The sequence below is a fragment of the Lissotriton helveticus genome, chromosome 11 (assembly GCF_964261635.1).
Source record: "Lissotriton helveticus chromosome 11, aLisHel1.1, whole genome shotgun sequence".
NCBI lineage: Eukaryota > Metazoa > Chordata > Amphibia > Caudata > Salamandridae > Lissotriton > Lissotriton helveticus.
The window spans coordinates 110,737,730-110,759,995 of NC_136072.1; the positions used below are offsets into that span (position 1 = coordinate 110,737,730).

At 45.9% G+C, this 22,266-nt stretch overlaps 1 protein-coding gene across 1 annotated transcript in view; it reads left to right on the forward strand.

Annotated features, from left to right (window-relative positions):
- LOC144790678 (fetuin-B-like) overlaps positions 1-22,266 on the forward strand; it is a 217,393-nt gene that overhangs the window by 56,178 nt on the left and 138,949 nt on the right. Inside the window, exon 4 of the mRNA XM_078665403.1 lies at positions 2,042-2,205. Within this exon, the coding sequence (XP_078521529.1) occupies positions 2,042-2,205 (164 nt within the window). The remainder of the gene's footprint in view (positions 1-2,041; positions 2,206-22,266) is intronic.

Here is a 22,266-nt window from a genome sequence, read left to right on the forward strand (position 1 = left end):
AGCCCTTTGAAAGAGCAAATATTTCCTGAGATGGAAGTTCTAGTCATGTGGCTGAAGGAGTCGGTCATGAATGAAACAGAATGGAAGGAGGAGTGTAACAGGGACACTGTTTGGTGAAGTGAAGAAATATGTGGTTGAAGGTTGGCCTGAGTGTATGTAAATGTCCAAAGAGGGGAAGAGGTTTTGAGAGGTGAGGCAGGAATTGAGCATCTTTGATAACATGTTGTTCAGAGTGAACCGGTTGATTCCACCTAGTGGATTGAGGATGAAAATAATGAATTTGGCCTATGAAGAACACCTTGGAAGGAATCTCCCCAGGGCGATCATCAGGGAGAGTTACTAGTGGCCTGGTCCGGACAGACAAAGTGCTTGTAAGATATTGTTGGATGATCGCGAACAGCAATAAATCCAAGGTGGTGCGAGCTGTACCGTTGTCTCCTTTGGAGGTGACTGACCCCTGAGCCCTAGTGTAAGCTTGGCTTGGATATTGTGGCCCCTTTAATCTGTTGTCTCTAAATGAAAGGTATGTTTTTGTATAAGTAGACTATATGTCCCAATTGGGTAAAAGCTAGTTGCACGGCTCCATAACTACAGAAAGTGGGTTGGAATTTTTGAAGGATGTATTTAGATGTGATGGATTTTCTAAGACAATTAGCACTGATAATGGTGTTCAGTTTGTATCTGATGAAATGAAGAGCTTTTTGACTGAATTGTCTATTGAGCGCTGCCGCACTGCATTATATGCTCCCCAGGCCAATAGCCTTGTGGAGAAGATAAATGGCCAGGCGAGGGATTGTTCTCAGGCAGTTGTAAGGGTGAGAAAATCTCCCAGGAAAATGTTGAGAGAAACACTGTAAGCACATCGCTCCACTCCTAGCACCTTTTCAATGTTTAGAGGGAAGGGTGGCTGAGTCCAAACTCAATCTCATGTGGTTGGAGTGGAAGTAGGAAAGAGTGAAGTCCCATGTTGGCAATTGGGCTGCGTATCAAAATAAATACAAGGAGTGTTATGCCAAACGCGTAGCCGTTCACAAGGTTTTGAAAATTGGTGAATGAGTGTATGCGAAAAAAACGAGGTGGGCTGCAAAAGGGGAATCCAAGTTTGTGGGACCATTCCTTACAACTGAGGTAAAAAAGAATGTGGTAGTTTTGGAGAATGGAGGTGTGGAGTATGTCACACTTTGAGAAAGGTCTTTCACAAGTGGATCAGACTGTTAGTGAATCAGAGATTTCCAAGCCATGTGTGGATGGTGAGCAAAAGTCATTGTTGGATTCACCTCGTGTTAGAGTCAGGAACAGGAGGAGCCTTACCTATTTCCGGAACTATTTTGTTAATTGATTGTACTGCTAAGAGAAATACCAGTGTAATTCTGAGTTGAGGTATATTGTGTAAATTTTGTTCGCACACAGTTTCATACTTTTATACGAAGTGCAAGTGTAAACTGTAGTGTGCTATTCGTGCAACTTACTTGCAATTTTCTTTTGTTTGTTTTCTTTTTCATATTAACACTATGTTCAGATTTGCTTTATTGGGGATGTGTGTTATGACCTATGTATATTCTATGTTATGCCTCTTTATGGGTGATGTAATCCTTGAAATGTTGAGTGCATCATATGGAATGTGTTATGCCCTGACATCCAGGGAGCAGTTGGAAAGTACCTTGCCTAGTGCCAGCTGCGCTGTTATGGTGGATACATTAAAGAGAGGTAAACCCCTGTCACTGCGTGATGTACTCTCTTAACCGTTCCATTTCAAGATGTCGCCTGCGTGTATGCCATTGACCATGAACGCCATTTTGAGATGGTTGTGGATTAAAAAAAAAGATCTCACATCTCAATAAACAGTAAATATGATGTTTAGTAACTTAACATGTGAACTAAAATCTAACTCCGCTGACTGCTATATCTTTACCTTTTTGCCATTGTAGCATAATCTATACATGAGAAATGCATGTATTGTAATGCCAACTATACACATTGGCATCATGTAGCATGTGTACTACAGCTGAGAAAATAATAATTGTTTTTTCCTCCTCCACAGATGCGCTATCTTTAAATTCCTCAAAACGTAAACAGTGCTCCTGTTTGTGCAAAGATCCTGCTTTCTACGAACCACTAGCTGATAAAATGGTTGCAAAATACAACAAAGAAAGTAATAACACTCATTACTACAAGGTGTATGTGGCAGAATTATCATACATAGAGGTAACTACAAAATGTTTTCGCACTAGACCACAAAAGGTGATACATTCTTCAGAACTGTTATCCTGTTTTACATGATACATTATTTATTTTTCATTTGTTTGTCATTATTCTGTAGTATTCATAAGAAACTACCTACTGCGCCTGAAAAACTCTCACTGTACTTTAGGATGTGGACAGGCATACATAAGAATCATAACAACTCCAGAGGGGTGAGATTAAAGGGTTATTGAACGTTTTTTCAAAGCTCTAAAGACCAACAGAGGCTTTTTCTGGCTTATCAAAAATAAATGTAGATTGTTCCCTGCTCTGGTAGCTTAGATACAAAAAGTGCCACCACAGCCCTCTCCAGACAGAAGCAAGATGTCAGGGAAGAGATGGGCGGAGGACCACAAGCTGCAAAAAGTTGAATATTTGAAGAGTTTGACTTCCAGCAGTTCTGGTGCAGTGCCACAGAAGGTTATTGGCGCAAAGTGGAGGGACTTGCAGGCACATGCATCAAAGCTTTTTGCGATCACAAACTGTGCATTTTGCATAAATCGTCCCATTTGCGATCGCAAAGTTAGCTTTTGCGATGCATGAAACAACTTGCCCATCGCAATTTAAGAAATCGCAATTTTTAGCTATTTCTTAAATGCAATGCAATAAAGTAAAAAAAATTGTGATTTCGCAATTAAAGAATCGCAATTTACTATTAAATGAAAGGTGATGGTAAATTGTGATTTCTTTGAAAACAAGCATTTACAATGCAATGGTCTCGTCTTTGTTAAAGTTCGAGCTATTGGCATTGCAAATGTCATTTTTTCCATTTATTGTTTTTTTTTTTAAACCGATAAATATATTGTATTGTCATTTGCAATGGCAATAGGTAAGCATTAGAGAGTAGTAGAGAGTAATAGCTTAATCTCTCACAAATGTGAGACCTATTGCATTTGCACCCACACACACACAGCCGCACACACACACACAGAGCCCTGCACACAGAGCCCCACACACACAGAGCCACACACACAGAGAGCTACACACAGAGCCACACACAGAGCCCCCCCACACACACAGAGCCCCCCCACACACAGAGCCCCCCACACACGGAGCCCCCCACACACACACACACACAGAGCCCCCCACACACAGAATGATTGGCTTTGCTAATGCTTTGCTCATTTAGTTGGCAACTGTTGTGACGCCCACTGCGTGTTGTGAAGGGGTGGTGGGGCGAACCGGATGAATACATCTCGGATAATACTGCACATTTCGGTAAGCGATCTCGGAGTACGACTTCAATTTAAATGGCCTGGCCGTGCACGGTGGCTCGCATGCCGTGGTCACAGAAGAATAAACAGGGACAAAATTAAATTAAATAATTAATGGCGCTAATTAAGATGGCCCAGGCGTGTGCGTTTGCCGATCTCGCGCTGTTCTCTCCTGAGCACTAACAAGTCTATTAGCGAATCAGAAGCCAGCCTTCACCAAGGGCTATGACAAATATGGGTGGAGAGTGGGCGGGGCTTCAAGTCTATACTTCGATACAGCATCCATAGCAGAGCCGCACAGCCCAGCCTCGACTTAAAAAAAGAACAACAAAAAAACGTGAGGCAGTTAATACTGGCAGCGTCATAGCGCTTTTTTCTTGGCATTAAGCAGTGTTACACCGCTGCTCCTGCAATGTTTTAAAAACATTCCACATCCAAAAATCTCGCGTAAGGGAGACCTGGTGACTTTGCCAATGGTTGTATCTATCTATAAGCCTGCACTTCCTGCATCTTTCTTCAGTGTCCTTGTCCTGTCCCTTTTCGACATGCTCATAAAGGTATCACGCGTGAAGGAGTTCCTTTCCCAAGTACAGTGGAATGTTTCGAAGTATTCGGGAACCCAATCAAGACAGTTGTAGTTCGAAAGGAACCCGCCTCTTTATACACTCGACCAATCATTAACAGCGCCACCCAGTTCCATTCAAAGAATACATGGTTGCAAAGGCCGCGCGGTAAGTGCTGTGGGTGATCGTTACAACAGAGCCGGCGGCACATCAAAGGAATCGGAAGCGCTCACGCGTGCGGAGGCCATGGGCAAGAGCAAAAAGCTGAATATAGACTCCATCATTCGAAAGGCTGCTGGAAGGTGCAGACCATTGAGAGATTGGGGGGCGTTTGGGTGTGTTTGAAGGAGGAGGCAGTGGGAAGGGTTACTGATCCCCTGGCGAGGGTACGAAGGGTTGGAGCATATCTGTTTGATGTGGGCGGAATTAGAAGCCACAGACCAGGATGGTGAAGGGTGTAGTCTGTGAATGTCCCTACTACGCTAATAGAGCGAGGGTGTGCATGAGCACGGGGTGCATCGCCAGTACTGCATGGGTGGAAGGGCTGCACATGGGTTATGTATTTGTGTTGAGGTGTCTAGAGTCGGCGGATGTTTGGACTCGACAGTGCCATCCGATACCAGCAAAGCTGCAGGGTTCATTCCTCCTTTGCATATTTCGCCTCTTTCTCCTGACTTCAAGCGCTGGGCGCATCCTAGGTTGGAAAGCGGACCACGCCATAACACCAACCCTCTTTCTCCGAGGCCAAGAAGAAATGCCTCGGAGAAACGCCCCGTCATTTTCGGATTCGGGGGCGTATTTTTCTTTCTCTCCTCTTCCCATTGGCTGGAATGAGAGAAAGAAACTAAAAAACACACAGCTGAATCCCAAAAACACAGGGCTTAAATGGACAGATGACCCTCTCCTCCAATGGCTTGCCTCCGTTTAGGAAGCCAGCCAATGGAGAAGAGGGGCGGGTTTAAGCCCCACACTGAGAAACATGAGATCTCGCCGGCGAGACTGCGCAAGCGCAGCCTACGCAGGCCGAGGCCTAAAAAGCACCAAAGTGCATTTTTCAAAGTCCCATGTTACACACAATCATGCCCTTGGGGAATGTGTGTGCGTAACATGGGTGCACATATCAATTTAAGGGGTGCCACAGGGTGTCTTTTTGTCAACCTTGCACCCTTGAAATTGCATGCGCAATTTGCGAGTAACTATTGGTACTTTCAAATTGCGCATGCAATTTCCCATTCATTCCTATGGGCCTGTAGGCCCATAGGAATGAATGGGAAGCCATTCCTTATTTGCAAGTCACAAATAAGGAATATGTAGGAATTGCTATTTTTTATAGCTATTCCTACATGCATAGGATTTTGCGAGTCCTTAATTGCAATTCCTTAATTATCGCAATTAAGGACTCGCAAAATCCTACCTTTATGCTTGTGCCTGTTAAACTACAGGAGGCCAATGAGGTTGAACAAAAGTTTGTACAATGTAATCATAATCCTTCACTTTTAATTGAAGTGCAGCACTGATCTGAACATTCTGTAATCTGTGCAAAACCCACACTAGCTTTGAAAGATAAAGGAATTTGTCATAAACCATCACTCAGGAAACACATACAGCTGTATCCACCAATCTGCTGCGGGAAAAAAGAACAATTTGTATTTAATTTGACTGTGTTGAAGTCGAGTTTTTGACACTACTCCAATGTAAGGTCATTATGAGAGATGATCAAGAGGAAAGCACAGGTTTCTCAAAACAGTGCTCGATGGAGTTGGGGCACTGACTACTGATTGTGGCCAAGCATTCATTCTGCAAAGAGATGCTTTTTTTTCTTACTCGACAACATTATGGACTTTGTAAAGCTCATTTTTAAGAAATTGCTAGACAGTGATTTCAAACCTTTTGACAGAATGGTGGTCTGGTAAATAGAATGGGAAAAAGTCCTCATCCTTGACTCTTGGAATCAATTGTGTATAATTAGTGCTAGCTATGTAGCCCAATGCCAAGGGCTATACCAGTATCTAAAGCCCTCTGCCTGATTTATAGGTCTGATAAAGTAGGACTAGATGCTGTCAATGACTGCAGATAAATCTAGTAAAATAAGTAGCATGCCAGGTTCCATCCCTCCATCCTTTGTAGTGTTGCCTCTTCTTTATAGTGTGGTAGCAAACCACTTGGAATAGCATGTTATGTTTTTATTTCAACAGGAACAATTGAAGCAGCTTTGTCATTCTCATTATTTTGAGAAAAGAACACTGAGGTGGCTCACTCATTGTATATTTTCCTCATTCAGTGAAAGATGCTTGACAAGAATGGTCCATATGTTCCTAATAGTGTATACTTGGATACTAGACTTACAGGTAAACCTGACTGCACTAAGCATCTGGTCATGGTTCTGAATTTCACAAGGAGTAGTCAAGGGATCTGACATAGTAAGAAGATGTTGTGGACCACAGAAAAATGAAGGGCCTTTGCTGATAGGAAGGCTATGAGTATGTCCTACAAAATGGAATTGGTTGTATGTCTCTACATCCAATACAAAAATACCAACCTACACAAATATCTACCCCATAAATATCAGTTATGAAAATATTGTCAAGTACATGGAAGGATGTATAGATCTACATTTCAATCTTTACTTCTACTTACCTTGCCAACTTAATGAAGCCGATATTGTCAATATGGTTGTAGGTTTATATTAAAGTATCAATATTGCGACCCTCCATGTTGCAATGTGGACTCGATAATTCATTAAAGTCTAATGTTTTCCATAATGAAACATACATACATAAGCTTGAGATGGATTGTCAACCCATATATTAAAATCACCAAGTGGTTAAAATAGTGATTTGGTACAAAGCAATTTTATGAGGTGGCCCATAAACACAAATGCAGGCTCCTTGGAAACATAGGGGAGGTTTTTTGGGGATGCCAGTTGCCACATGTATATAAAAAAAATCATAAGCCCAACCATCCTTGACCTATTTAGTTTGGGAGAAGATACATAGCAATTCAGTACTGTGTACTAGAAGGTGATCTCACATGATGAATACTTTTTTTTATAGCTGACTGGCCACTTAGAAAGAAGGATTTAAACTTCCTAATTACATTGATGTGACAATAGATGCTTTATTTAAACATCAAAGGGGAAGGATTGTAAAAGTTGTCCTCTCAGAGGGCAGTAATATTGAAACCATGTAGGCCGTCATTGTGGGTGGCCTCTTAATTCTTTTGGGGCTGTTTAGAGCAAACCAGTCCCATTGGAACCATGCTAATAGTGTAGGTCTGTTAACATTTGTCCAGAGATTAGAGGCTGAAATCCTTGGGAATGAAACCTAGAATTACCAGTTTGCCTGGATATTCCTGATTGCTTAGTGGATACTCAGTGTCCAATTCATAAAGGCTTGACTTTTCTCCACTCTGAGTTGCCAGGACCCTTGGTATTGAAAACCCTGTGGTACAGGAAAATCTTACCCTTTTCCGAGGCCACTTGCATTGAGGACCTAAGAGTGTCTTGTTAGACAAGTTGTACATGCTCTTGTGGTGAAAAAACGCTAAATGTTGTTTTTCACTAGTGTGACTGCTACCTCGATCATAGGATAACATTGGGGCATGGGCGGTGTTCCCAAATGGGCTCTGGGGGCTACACCCTCTCTACTGTTTCCCTAAATAGCTTAAAACAATTTTTCTAAGAAAGAACAATCCACTGAGGGCAGCACTCAAAACGGCTCGCTCTCAGTCGCACTGTATTTCTTCCTGGACCTCCTTTGATGACTGCACATGCACATCTACCAGCAGACAGATGCCATTAATCACTATTTGCTGAGCTGGCGACCTCACAGCCCTGATCCATGTGAGGTCATCAGCTCAGCAAAGCTGTTGCCTCATAAGATAAACTCCACAGCCTGATGACTGTTAGCCCTTAGGCGCTCTGAGTTCAAGCCATGTAGTGCAAGGGGCTTCACATCAGTCAGGGACTGGAGCTAAGCATTCCTGCACGTTCACACTTCATCAAGGGGGAAGGGGGGGTTGGGTCAACAAACCTTACTGACCACCACCCCTTGAATGAATGAATGAATGAATGCGTTTCTTATATAGCGCAGACTGTCACCCTACGGGTATCCTGGCGCTTTAGACTGAAGAAAATTGACCAGAATATAAATAGATCAGAATATCAGAGAAAAAGAAGTCAGACCCTAGGAGAGAGCCAGGTTTTAAGACTCTTTCCAAACTCAATCAAGGAGTTAGTTTGTCTGATATTCTGGGGTAGCTCGTTCCATAGACGGGCACCAGCCACATTAAGTGCCCTCCCTCCCATCCTAGAACGTTTAAATCTGGGAATCGTCAGTAAATTGGCACTAGAGGAGCGAAGCTGCCTCTTGGGCTGGTACCAGGTGAATATTTCCTGTAGTGGGACTGGACCAACTCGTGCACCGCTCTGAACACCAGGCAGAGTGATTTAAAATGGACCCGTTCCTTAACCCCTTGACCGCGGCTAAAATTTCGCCGCGGTGCGGGTGATTTATGGCGTTGGCGTTGGCGTGGCGTGGTTCGGACGGCCCCCGGCCGTCCTCCGCACACGCCCACCGTGAGCCGTCCGACGCACGCAAGGGGTTAATAGGCAGCCAGTGTAAATCTCTCAAGGCCAGGGTAGTAGATGAACAACGCTGCCTATTTAGCACCAGTTTTGCTGCTGCATATTGGACTCTCTGCAACCCCTGAATGATGTACCGTGGAGCTCCCAAATACAGGGAGTTGCAATAGTCCAACCTGTTTATCACTGTGCTTCTCACTACCAGGGTGCGTGACTCTTTTGGTAATAGTGGGAGTATCTGACGTAGCATACGCATTAGGGAGAAGCACACACTGGCGGTCTTATTTGCCTGTGACTCCATCTGAAGATTGTCATCGATCAGAACCCCCAAATTGCGTACCTTGCTGAACGGAGTCAGCGGATCCTCATCAGGAGTAAGCCTAAACTCCAATGGTAAATGTTTAGACATCCTGACAGAGGAGCAGTGCACCACCTCAGTCGTTCCACCATTAAACTGTAAGGAATTTGTTCGGAGCCAGCCAGCCGTCCGACGCATACACTGCTTTAACGTGTCCAGGGATACTGCATGTTCTCCTTCAAAAGAGAACGCCTGTTGTGTATTGTCGGCATAATTGACTAGGTCGACTCCAAACGATTTAATAATGGGGAACAGGGGCTGCAGATAGACATGAAAAGAATAGGGCTGATCGCAGAGCCCTGCGGCACCCCATGGACTACCGGGGATTTGCTGGAGGAAAACGGTGCCAAGGTTACCACCTGCTGTCTCCCCGCTAGATAGGACTGTAGCCATTGCAGCGCCCGTCCCTTCACCCCTATCTTCTCCAATCTCTTCACTAAGATTGAATGGCTATGACAAGTTGTGAAAGGGGGTGCTTAAGGGCTGCAGGTGGCATAGAGGACATTGGCATCTGCGCAGTATATCCCCACAAGTTTTCATGGTGCTATATTAAGTGTCATGCTTCCTGTGCTTTAGAGGAGGCACCCAAGCTTTCCCTCCATGTTGCTTCTGGCAGTGGAAACCGAGAGAGACTAGAGAGGAGTAAAATAAGGGGACTCACTGTATATGAATTTTACCAGACAGGCAAGCCGGCAAAACAGAAAGACCGGGTGAGCTTTCCTTTTGTAATTTCAAGTGGCTGAAATGTTTCATGGCTATGTGTGTGTGTGAACAACCTGATTTATGGATATCTTCCTACAGACCCAGAGAGGAGCTTGTTAAAACATGTTACGTGAAATGCACTATTAATGCGATTTTAAAACGTGGATGCTTGCAATAAATCTTTAAATCCTAAGAGGGATAGGGTGACAGACACCCTTCTTGTCGCTAAATTTGGATTGACCCCTTGGAAGTACTGTAAGAGGCTCAGGGAAAGCCACATATTCCTAAAACATTCTTGGGTAAAATGCTTGGAATATTCTAGCAAGGCACTGCATGGCTGTGTGAGTGTCAGTAAAGTTGACACATATGTTGGGATGTACAGATGAATCTTGAGGGGGCACATGCTCAATACGTGTTTAACAGAGCCTGTGACAGCACCTAGTGGACAGTAAGCTCACTGACCCAGGGAGCTTCTAAGGTCACAGACTTCTGAGTCAGTACCAGAGTGACCAAGAAAGCTTCTGGGGGACACCCAGAGGGTGGTTAGGGTTTCTACCAGAAAATTAGGAAGGAGTTCTCTCAAGACCCCCAAACGAACTTACTGGGGAAAAGGACCCAGCCCCATTCTGACCAGAGAAAAGGATATGCAGGTACGAACATTGATACGTTGGCCTAAGTGTTACCAGTGTTGGCATACCAAGGGTGATGCCAAGAGCCCCCCCCAGTGGTTGTCTTACCCCGGGATTGACCAATATAGCACTTGGGGAGAAGATGGCCACAGTTATTGCGGGAGAGACAGCTCTGGTTACCCTAGTGTCCCTAGGTGGCAAAGATGTGGCGTCCATAGCCCACATGCCTTGTAATACTTCCAAGTACAGGCAGTAGGTGACCATCAATGTAAAGAGGTTGGAGTCTGAGAGTTACACAGGACTCAGCATGATTACTGTCAGATGCCATCTGGAGAACTCAGAGCAGGTGATGCCTAGTATATTCTACGAAGCTGTAGTAGTAGACAACTGTGAGGGCTATTAACCACTGGCTCTGGATCCCTTTGAATGGAGGACTCTCAGGTTCTCTTTGGGTAGCTGTGAGCCCTGCCATGCCTGTGGATTATTTGCTTGGGAATGATCTGGAGCACAATGCCTGGAGGAACGTGGAGCTCAGCTCACACCCAGAAATGTTGGGTTACCTGAATGGGTCTGTATGTCCACAAGGTCCATAGCTGCCCAGTAGTAGAGTCAAGGAGACCTGAGCCTGGAAGAATGGTCCAGGCAGCTGTCAAGAAAAGGAAGAGCAGGGGGCGTGGCTTCACTGTGAAGGGATGGCCGCTCGGAGCTGAAGCTCTCCCGGCCACAGCAACCGTACTACCACTTCCCGACACCAGACGCGGCGCAAAACCCCGTAATCGCGGGGTGAACATCCAGGGACAATAATGGTGGCAATGGTGGTGTCAAATCAGCACTGGCGGTCAGGGAATGCTTCGGGCCCATCCTGCTCCCGGCCGGAGCAACCCTCAAAATGGTGGCGGCGTTAAAATCCATGAACTCGGAGCCTGGGACGGAGTGAAGAGGAGGCCCGGGATCGCTGTGGGGGCGGTGCGGTAAGCGCGGCACGAGCCTCGGTGTGCCGGAGCTCCTTCAAGTGTACAGCGGGCATCCCGTGAGACGGGGGATCTGTTAGGCTTCCCGCCCGGTACCCGCATTTATCCCCCGGGAGCCGCGAGGGCAGTCTGCGGCGAAGAGGCGGCCTAGTTGCTCCATTCACAGTGGGCCCTGACATTGGCCCTGGTTGGGACATTACCGCGGCGCTCCCGGGGGCAACATTATCGCAACGCTCCGGCGCCTGAGAGTGTGCGGCGCCTCCCCTCCCCTCATAGCCCCGCCTGACACAACAGCATTGTACAGGCAATCTTTGTTCCCTTGGACTCTACGGGCAGCTCCAGAGACTGGCACTTTCCCATCATAAGGCCCCCATCTGGCATGCATTAACCCTTGATTGCACACATCTTGCCTGAGACCATTGAGACTGTCATGTAGTGTATGCCCTCTTCCTTCACTGCATGAGCTGGGGGACATGATATTTGCTCTTTCTGCACCCAGTCTATTCAGATACAGCGTCCCGCTGTGACTGTTGTTTGATTGATACTGCGGCAAGGTGATTTCACACACTGCTGGATATAGAAGTTCTCCCTGGTGGCATCTCATCTACAGCACTGCTCACTGGACACACTCTCACCTCCTCTATTGCGCCTTCCAGTACAGCTGCGGCATGGGCCGCAAAGACCCTAAGCAACGAGTACTACCGTTTGAGAAACTGGTGGAGACTACCCACGACCAGCCTACCACCGTGGCGGAGGGTGGTCAGCCCCCTCCTTTCGCAACAGACGATACTACACTTTTGAATCCCCTGCTGTTGGAAATGAGGGCAGGATTTAAGGCGCTGGGTGTCTGTTTTGACTCCTTGGACAAGCACATAGCAGACCTGGGCGCTAAGATCCAGGTGCATGATAGACGCCTTGACGTGGTGGAGTCCCGACCGTCGGACCTGGAGGATGAATGGCGCAATCTGTGAAATGGGTAGACCGCATGGAACGGATCCTAAAGGAAGTGGCGACGGAAAATAAAGATTTGGAAGCGCGAAGCCGTCGTAACAACATCCGCCTTATGGGAGTGCCGGAATCCACAGCGGCTCGGCGCATGGACAATTTGGTAGAATCAATATTGACTGACTTGTTTGGGAAAGAGGCCTTCACCCCTGGCTTTGTGGTGGAATGAGCCCATAGGTTGCTCGGCCCTTGCCCTAACCCAGGTTGCCCGCCTAGGCCCATAATTGCACGCATAATATACTTCAGGGACAAAGATGCGGTGCTGCAACTAGCTCGCGAGCGGGGCGAACTCTCCTGGCAGGGTTCCAAATTGTCGCTCTATCTGGATTTCACTGCTCTGGTCCAAGATTCGACACGGAAGTATTCAGGAGTAAAGGCAGCACTCAGGAATCTGGGGTTGAAATATGGTATGCTATACCCTGCCAGAATGCGGGTGGAGGTAGACGGACGTGTCAGTTTCTTTGAAAATCCTACGGAAGTTCAGGAATTCTGCCGCAATTACAAACTTAATCACAAACGTCCCGCAGAGGCAGACCCCACCTCTCCCTCACACAGTGGCTCGGCTGTCAGTTTGGATTTGTTCTCGAATTCTGGTCACAGCGGACTGATGGACACTTGAATCTTTTTGCTATGCCGCTCAGTTGATTGTTTGTTGTAACCGTTGGGATTTACCATGTTGCATATAATTTCTGATAGGGTTGTTGAGGCCGTCGGATAGCGATTGCCCCCCCCCCTTTTTGGTGTACACCAAGAGAACTATTGGTGATGATAGAATGTACCCCACTTGTTTGTTTTTCATTATCTTTAGGATGCTGTTGGTACTATTGGCAGTTTTGGTAACAATGGTATTGCCTCTCCAAATGGGCGGGAAGACTGGGTGGGGGGAGGTGGGAGGGGTTTTGTTCTTCTTGCATTGCACTGACTTTATGTTTCATTTGATTGTAGTCACAACAGACAGGTACGAATTTTGGTTACTATTTATTCCTCAGATCACTTCGCTGAGATGACACAGATAGGTTACAATGCTGGCCCTTCGACCATCACGCTGGCTACATGGAATGTCAGGGGCTTAAACAACACTCGCAAAAGGCGTCAGGTTGTTCATTACTAACTTAGGCATGGAGTGGACATTGCATTTCTTCAGGAGACGCGCCTTCCAGCCAGTGATCAGGCCCGTTCGCATCCTCCTGAGGCCCGAGCAGATTCTTTGCAAACTATAGCAACTATGCCAGGGGTACGCCCATTCTTATACATAAAAGACTACCCTTCAAGTGTCACTCCGTAACATATGACAACGAAGGCGGATATATAATAGTAGTGGGCACTCAGTTGAACCACAAACTGGCACTGGTATGTTTATATGGTCCCAATAATGACTCCCCCGATTTTTACTATACACTGCTTTCTAAGTTGTTGCAACTAGGCCCTGTGCTCCTTCTCCTGGGGGGCAACTTCAACATAGCTCTACACCTGCCCTCAGATAGCACATCGACCACCCCTGACTCCAAACCTCGTGCACATAAAGCTTTAAACTCCATATGTGAGCACTTCTCTCTGCTGGACGTAGGCCGCGCTCGAGATCCATGTCACGCTACCTACACTCATTATACCAGTCTTCATGACACATGGACGAGACTTGACTATTGGTTGGCCTCTCCGGAAGTATCCCGTTGGTTCTATGAGCTCCTGACGCTACCCAGAACATACTCTGATCATTCCTCGGTACTGATGTCCCTGAGGGTCCCACGTCCCGACGGCTTTGAGAGGCAGTGGAGGTTCCTGAGTCGTGCCCTAGATGATGAGGTATTTAGACAAGAAATACGGGAGGCGATTGAGGATTATTTTGAACTTAACGCTGGGTTGGTTGATACAGAGGCAATGTTATGGGAGGGTTTCAAGGCCTACATGAGGGGGGTATGCATGTCCAAAAGCTCCAGAATGCTGCGTGATTTACGCGACACAATGACCGGGGTAGAGAGGGAGCTTAGAGCCCTGGATGCTAGACAGAGGGAGACGGCAGCGCCGGAACACACTACCAGGAGGGCGGCTTTGCTCCTTGAATATAGGGAGACTGCTGAATGGGAAATCCTGTATATATATATATATATATATATATATATATATATATATATATATATATATATATATATATATATATATATATATATATATATATATATATATATATATATATATATATATATATATATATATATATATATATATATATATATATATATATATATATATATATATATATATATATATATATATATATATATATATATATATATATATATATATATATATATATATATATATATATATATATATATATATATATATATATATATATATATATATATATATATATATATATATATATATATATATATATATATATATATTCACTGAAAAAACCATAGGTTATAGACCATATATAGTTAGGAATTAGCATTTACAAAACCTTGAAAATTCACTGAAAAAACCATAGGTTATAGACCATATATAGTTAGGAATTAGCATTTAAAAAACCTTATTTTACTCACACAAAACCATTGAAATTCCATATATAGTTAGTTGCACTAACTATATATCGCGCACCCGCAATCCACTGCTGATCATGTCACATATTACATCATTCATGACATGGTCAGTGACATCACTGATGACATCACTGATGACATCTCAAATGACATCACTGATGACATCACTGATGACAACATCCAGTGACTGTATGTTTCTGTAAAGTTAAAATGTGTCTTACATATTGAAGAATGAGTGGAAGTATAAGTGTCTGGACAAAGGATTTAGTAGGTGCATGACTGAATGTATGAGTGAGTGATTAAATGTGTCTCACTGAGTGCATGGGTTAGTGACTAAAGTGTCTTAATTTGTGCATCATTATGTCTGTTGTTCTGTAAACTGCTGCATGTGTTGATCAGTAGCTATATGATTAACTATATGGGTTACTGATTGACTGTCCAAGTATTTGTATGGGAGACTGAGTGTGTGTGTGGCTGGCTGGGAGGTGTGTGACTCTGTGCAGATCAATGTGTACTTATATCAATGATTGTATAACAAGGTAAGTATGTGTTAGTATATGTTTGAAAATGTAAGGTGCTCTATGTTTAACTGTATAGACAAGAAAATGGAAGTGTGATTGATTCTTTACAGGACTGACTAGGTGTGTGAGTAACTCCATGGATGAGTGGCAGAGTGTGAGTGTCTGTATAGGTGTATGAGTGCATATGATAGTGTTGTAAAGATGAGTGATTGTATGTATTAATGATTGTATGGGTGAATGAGTGAATGTGTGTGTAGACGTAGGAATCAGTGAGTGCGTATGTAGTAACTAGTATTGGTGTGTCAATGGTTTCAAAAATTATACTCTGTATTTAACACTGGGTTGTAACAGAGGTTATATTAAAGTGTGAGGAGATGCATTGTATTGTCACATTAATGATATCATCATTGATGTGACCATTGATGTCAAATGAGATATCATCAGTGATGTCATTTGAGATGTCACCAGTGATGTCATCAGTGATGTCACTGACCATGTCATGAATGATGTAATATGTGACATGATCAGCAGTGGATTGCGGGTGCGCGATATATAGTTAGTGCAACTAACTATATATGGAATTTCAATGGTTTTGTGTGAGTAAAATAAGGTTTTTTAAATGCTAATTCCTAACTATATATGGTCTATAACCTATGGTTTTTTCAGTGAATTTTCAAGGTTTTGTAAATGCTAATTCCTAACTATATATGGTCTATAACCTATGGTTTTTTCAGTGAATTTCAATGGTTTTTTAATAGCAAATATCATAAGCTGTCGAATGTCAAGTACGTGGTAAGTGAAAACATTTTCGTGTTTATGCACACTGATCTGCTTTGAATGGTGCCCCCCCCCCTCATTTCTATTAGGAGTACTCTCTCTTTGCAGATAGTGAAAGGTAGTTAACGCAGGCCTTTGCCCCCGTTGTAATCCGTCGTGCCTGCTTCTCTCTCCATTTGATTGATTGTTATCCAAGTATTTACTGTTTTAGAATTAGTTCTCTTTGGTTCATTCTCTATTTACAAACAAACACAGAGTCGCAATACTCTGTTTAGTCTTTGCAGATAACGAAAAATCGTGTAAAAAAAAAGAAAAGGAATCGAGCAAAATCAGTAGGCCACTAATGGGATCTCTTTTTGACCTCGCTAAAATAGAAACATTAGGAACAACCCCTCTTTACAAATACAAAACTAGTGAGATGAACTGAACTCCACACAATGATGGCTGCAAAACAGCTCGGCTCCGCCACCCACCCCGCCCAAAATAACGATAAAGAACGGCTGCCATGATTGGTTGCGGAATGACCACGACGGAGCTACGAAATGGTGCTGCTCTCATGCTAACCCCAGCTTCAGTCTGAAACATCCAGAAACACTGTAGACTACCAATTCGATCAGTTCCGGTAGCGCCCCAATGTAACCCGGTAGAGAAGAACTAGCCCTCCCCTCTTTGACTGATGGTTCTTGTTGCCTGTCCCTTCTGTTGTCATTTAACAGAACTATTTAGCCTGCTGAAAGGGGTTGTGTTCCGACCGCTGGTTGGTGGAGACATTTTGACTATATTCTGTACCTGCGTTGTCGCGTAATGCGTCATATGACGCGCCGCGTTAGCGCATCCGGAAGTCATCCGGGGCGCGCAGCGCGTAACGTAAGCATAACAAGTCATGTGACTTGTTAATAAAACTTTTCATTGGTTCATTTTACTTTTCTTATTGTAATGATGAAAGGCTTGGTCATATGACCTAAAAATTACGCTTTTCATTACTTCCGAACATTATTTTTTCTTAAATATATGTTATAATGTTCCAGGCTAATGTACTTTCCCGGAAATTTTACAACTGTCCTGCAAGTAAAATATATTCTTTTTTCGAGAAAAAGAGCGTTTCTCCGTCCCATGACGGAGCCGTTGAGCAAAAGAGGGTCGACCTGCTGTCTTAGTCGCCGATACGCCTGAATATGAGATTCTTATCTATCACTTTATGTTGCAGGAATAGAAAACACAACAGCCCTTGACCATTTATCTTTACTGCGTTCCTTCGTATTATACCTTTTACCCTTCATGTAATTGGTCTGCTTTATTTCACTTGCCTTTTAATGATTCTAAAACAGTCACTATTATTAAAAACTTTACCAATGTATATACTACTACCATTTTTTCTTTTAAAAACCTTTATTGTGAAAATGTCATTATACAAATACGAGCTTATAACCACGTGGGCCTGCCACAGAGCAAACTGTAATCGTATATGATGAGTAGACATTTACACTGTAGAGGAACGTAACGGGCGGGCCATTAGGTTGCAAGAACTAAGGTGTCTAACAGTTACGGAATCGGTGGACGTACATTTTATAATTAAAATACGACAGGGCCAGTTACAATAAAATTATCTAGATATACATTTGCGGGCAAGTACCATGGGTGACGTTAATTCGAACTTTCAATAGTACAGTAATCAATAACACATCAGAACTTAATATCAATAGGGATGTCGAAATATTCAATCAATTCTCGTCCCCGCCCGCCATGTGCTTCAAAACTGCATACGTATCTCGTGATTTCAAGGTTCTGCAACCAGTACACAACAAGGAGTTACGAGTCCCATTTATTCCGGCGCCATTTTGGGCGAGGACGGGCAGGTCCAGGATATAGTCAAAATGTCTCTACCAACCATCGACTATGATGATGTTCATATGCTGTATTTATTAGAGTAACACTCATCTGTCCACATGAAATTAATTTGCCACAATCTAAACATGTCATTTTAATCTTTCCAAAGTTCTTCTAAATATTTGGGACCGTTTCCCTTGCCTCTGAAGCTCTCAGTGCCACTTCTTTGATGAATGTACTAGCAGGTCAGGGGTTCTCCTCCAAATCTCTCTTTTATGCAGCACTATAATTAATTGGTGCCACCTCTCCATATGACGATGCATGGTATAGTTACCACAACTATATTTTTTTTCGGTTCCTCTGGAGAGTTCATCGTGGCAGATGAAGCGTGTAACGTACCGGGCATTTACCTTTTTTTGCATGTACAGGAAAGGAAAAAAAAATCGAGCGTCCGAGTTCTAAGGTGTCCCAGGGCCATTTTAGTGGACCAGGCCCAAATCCAAAGAACAGCCATCTCACAGGCTAATGGGGCGACCCACGCCGACTTTCAGCATTGTAGAATGACCACACCAGTACAGCAACTTGCTAGACATCACCTCGGTGCCATCCGGATCTCGGCGCCCCACTGCAGATGAAGTGCCTCTCAACTATGAAACCACCACGGTGACATCCGGATCTTGGCGCGTTGTGCTGCCTTCGGCCTATTCGCACATCGGTCCGCTACTGACGCCATCTCACAGGCTAATGGGGCGACCCACGCCGAGTTTCAGCATTGTAGGATGACCACACCAGTACAGCAACTTGCTAGACATCACCTCGGTGCCATCCGAATCTTGGCATCTCAACGCCTAGTGGTATCTTCCATACAAAAAATATTGTTACGCTGCCTTTGGCCCCATTCGCACATCAGTCCGCAACTTAGACATCACCTCGGTGCCATCCGGATCTTGGCATCTCAGCGCCTTGTGGTGTCAGTCAGAAAATATTGTTGCGCTGCCTTTGGCCCCATTCGCACATCGGTCCGCTACTGACGCCATCTCACAGGCCAACGGGGCGCCCCACGCCGACTTTCAACATTGTAGGATGGCCACAGAAGTGCGACAACTTACTAGACACCACCTCGGTGCCATCCGGATCTTGGCGCGTTGTGCTGCCTTCGGCCTATTCGCACATCGGTCCGCTACTGACGCCATCTCACAGGCCAACGGGGCGCCCCACGCCGACTTTCAGCATTGTTGGATGGCCACACAAGTGCGGCAACTTACTAGACACCACCTCGGTGCCATCCGGATCTTGGCGCGTAGTGAAGCTGCAGCAGCTGCAAATAAGCTTCAGACAGTGTTACAACCGCTGCTCAGAACTCTCAACTATGACACCACCTCGGTGCCATCCGGATCTTGGCGCGTTGTGCTGCCTTCGGCCTATTCGCACATCGGTCCGCTACTGACGCCATCTCACAGGCCAACGGGGCGCCCCACGCCGACTTTCAGCATTGTTGGATGGCCACACCAGTGCGGCAACTTACTAGACACCACCTCGGTGCCATCCGGTTCTTGGCGCGTTGTGCTGCCTTCGGCCTATTCGCACATCGGTCCGCTACTGACGCAAACTCACAGGCCAACGGGGCGCCCCACGCCGACTTTCAGCATTGTAGGATGGCCACACCAGTGCTGCAACTTGCTGGACACCACCTCGGTGCCATCCGGATCTTGGCGCGTTGTATTGCCTTCGGCCTATTCGCACATCGGTCCGCTACTGACGCCGCCTCACGTGCCAACGTATTTTCTCCGCATTTTATACCCTATGCCGCATAACAGGCCATGTGACTTGTTTATAAAACTTTTCATTGGTTCATTTTACTTTTGGTTTCCTAATGATGGAAGGCTTGATCATATGACCTAAAAACAACACTTTTCATTGGATGAAAACTTTTTTTTTTCCCAAACGATGAAAGCCCCACCTTGTTTCTGGATGTTTCAGACTAAACTGGCGTCAGCATGAGAGCACCACCATCTCGTAGCTCCATCGTGGTCATTCCGCGAGCAATCATGGCAGCCGCTCCCCACCAGAAGCCTGCAGGAGTCGGGCCCCCAAAACTTTTGATGAATTCTCAAGGCGGAGGGGACGCTTTCGAGAATGGGGTCCAAGACCTAGCAGACAAGCGTCCGATTTCCAAGGTGTCCCAGGGCCATTTCAGTGGACCAGGCCCAAAAAGGAAAGAGCCTGCCGCCATTTTGAGAGTCCTGTGACAGCCGCCTATCGCTGCACCGCAAGAGTGGGCGTAACTCAGCTGAATTGCGGCTTTTGACACAGTGGACCAAAAACGGACGGAATGGCAACTGAAACGGTAAAGGGGCGCCCCACTACAACAGATGACACTCCACCTGGAGAGGCCCGTTCACGCCGCCTCCCCCGGGGCGCCCCACGCCGTTATTCGGAGCAGCATTGTAGGATACCAAAACCAGTGCGGCAACTTACTGGACATCACCTTGGTGCCATCGTTCTGCTGCCTTGGAACTATTCGCACAACAGTTTGCTACTGATGACCCACCCCCCGCGACGCCCCACGCCGTTATTTGCTGGGTGGCAACTTACTAGACATCACTTTCGTGTCATCTAGATTTCGGCGCGTTCTGCTGCCTTGGAACTATTCGCACAACAGTTTGCTACTGATGACCCACCCCCCGCGACGCCCCACGCCGGAAATCTGGACGTTGTGCTGCGCTGGGACTATTCGCACAGCCGACCGCTACTTCGTTGTTTTTCCCTAAAAATGTTTATATGTTATTACTATTTTTGTTTTCTTGTATATATTTATAAATTATTAAAGTTTTATAATCTTACTACTTTGTCGGAGTGTGTGACGGGGCGGGTACCCGGGGGTCTGTGGGTGGGGGCCTGGCCACCGACTGGTGGTCCGGTCCCACTTGTTCACGTACCTCCGTTTCTTCTCCACTGCCCCAGGAACCGGAAGCGGAAGCTGACTGGCAAGAAGGTGATCCGGACTACTGGTGGCCCATCGCGGAGGAGGCAGACGGCTACCCCTTTAAGGTGACGGACCTGAGAAACGAGACCCCGCCCCAAGGGAGTGACGCGTCGGGGTCAAAAGGCCTGCGGAACCAGGAAGCGACGGACGGCGTATCCCGAGCTGCAAGCCCAGGCGAGGAGAGGAGAAATCGGAGCAGCAAGGAGGAAGAAGAGGACGTACACCCCCGAGGAACAGAGGAGCCGAAGAAGCCAGGAGGCCAACGGTTAGGCGATTCGCCCCGCCACGGTCCCACGGGAGGAACGTGGCTACAGCAGGTACGGGGGCGTATGGCAGGGTGGATGGGCGCTCACGTCCCTACCGTTACTGAGTAAAGAGACCCGAGTGCAGAAGTTGCCTCGACCCCTCCCACTCACGAGCACCCCCCCCCCTTAGGTAAAAGAGAGTGGTCGTTGCACCTGGTGTTGGTATCCCTCACTCCCGGCCCCTTTGTTGGATACGTTACAAACAAGCACTGATACTTGCCTGTCTTCTTTCCTCCTATGTGGAGCCCCGCGGGACGACTTGGAGAACGGAAGCAAGAGCCATCCTGGACCCGTTTCGTCAGCCCCATTACGACCAGGCAGCGTTCGCCAGAGAACGCATCACTAGCAGGAACCGAAAGACTTACACCAAAATAAAGCCTTCTTTAAGAAGTTTGATTCGGGTCTCCGCCTCTCCTTCCACCGTAGAGCAGGGTCCCCCAGAGGAGGCCCTTCAGCCCCTCCCGTCCCCAGCCACCCCGGGACAGAGTGCTATATATTTTTAATGTGACACATAATTGTAAAAACTTTGATGTACAAAGAGTCATCCCTGGAATCTTCCGCTTCACGCTCGGTCCCCTCCCCAATCACAATACAGGATGGTTTTCAGATAATAGCAACGCTTCTGCTGTGACGGATCTCATCGAGTGTGGGCCTTGATCTACTATAACTCCTTTGAAGAGGGGTGATTCTTTACAGCTGTGGCCATAAACTACATCTGCAGGGCTAGCTGATAGCCTAGGACCGGCCTGGACAATCGGACACAGAGGAAAAGGAGTGTCAGAGGGTGCGGTAGTGAATAGGGCGAAAGGGAGGTGTCGGGCGGGCACAGGGTGTGATTCTCAGGGAAGAGCAGCGCAGATGGGGGGAGGTTTATTACCCATGCATAAGACAGAGAGCGGGGGTGACCACTGCCTGGGTGAGATGCTTGCGAGGGTGGGGAGCCATGCTAAGGATCGACAGCGTGCACAGAGTGGGTCTGGTCAAGGCATCTAAAATGGCTGCCGTGCACGACAAAAGTGTGGCATTTGAAAAAAGACAA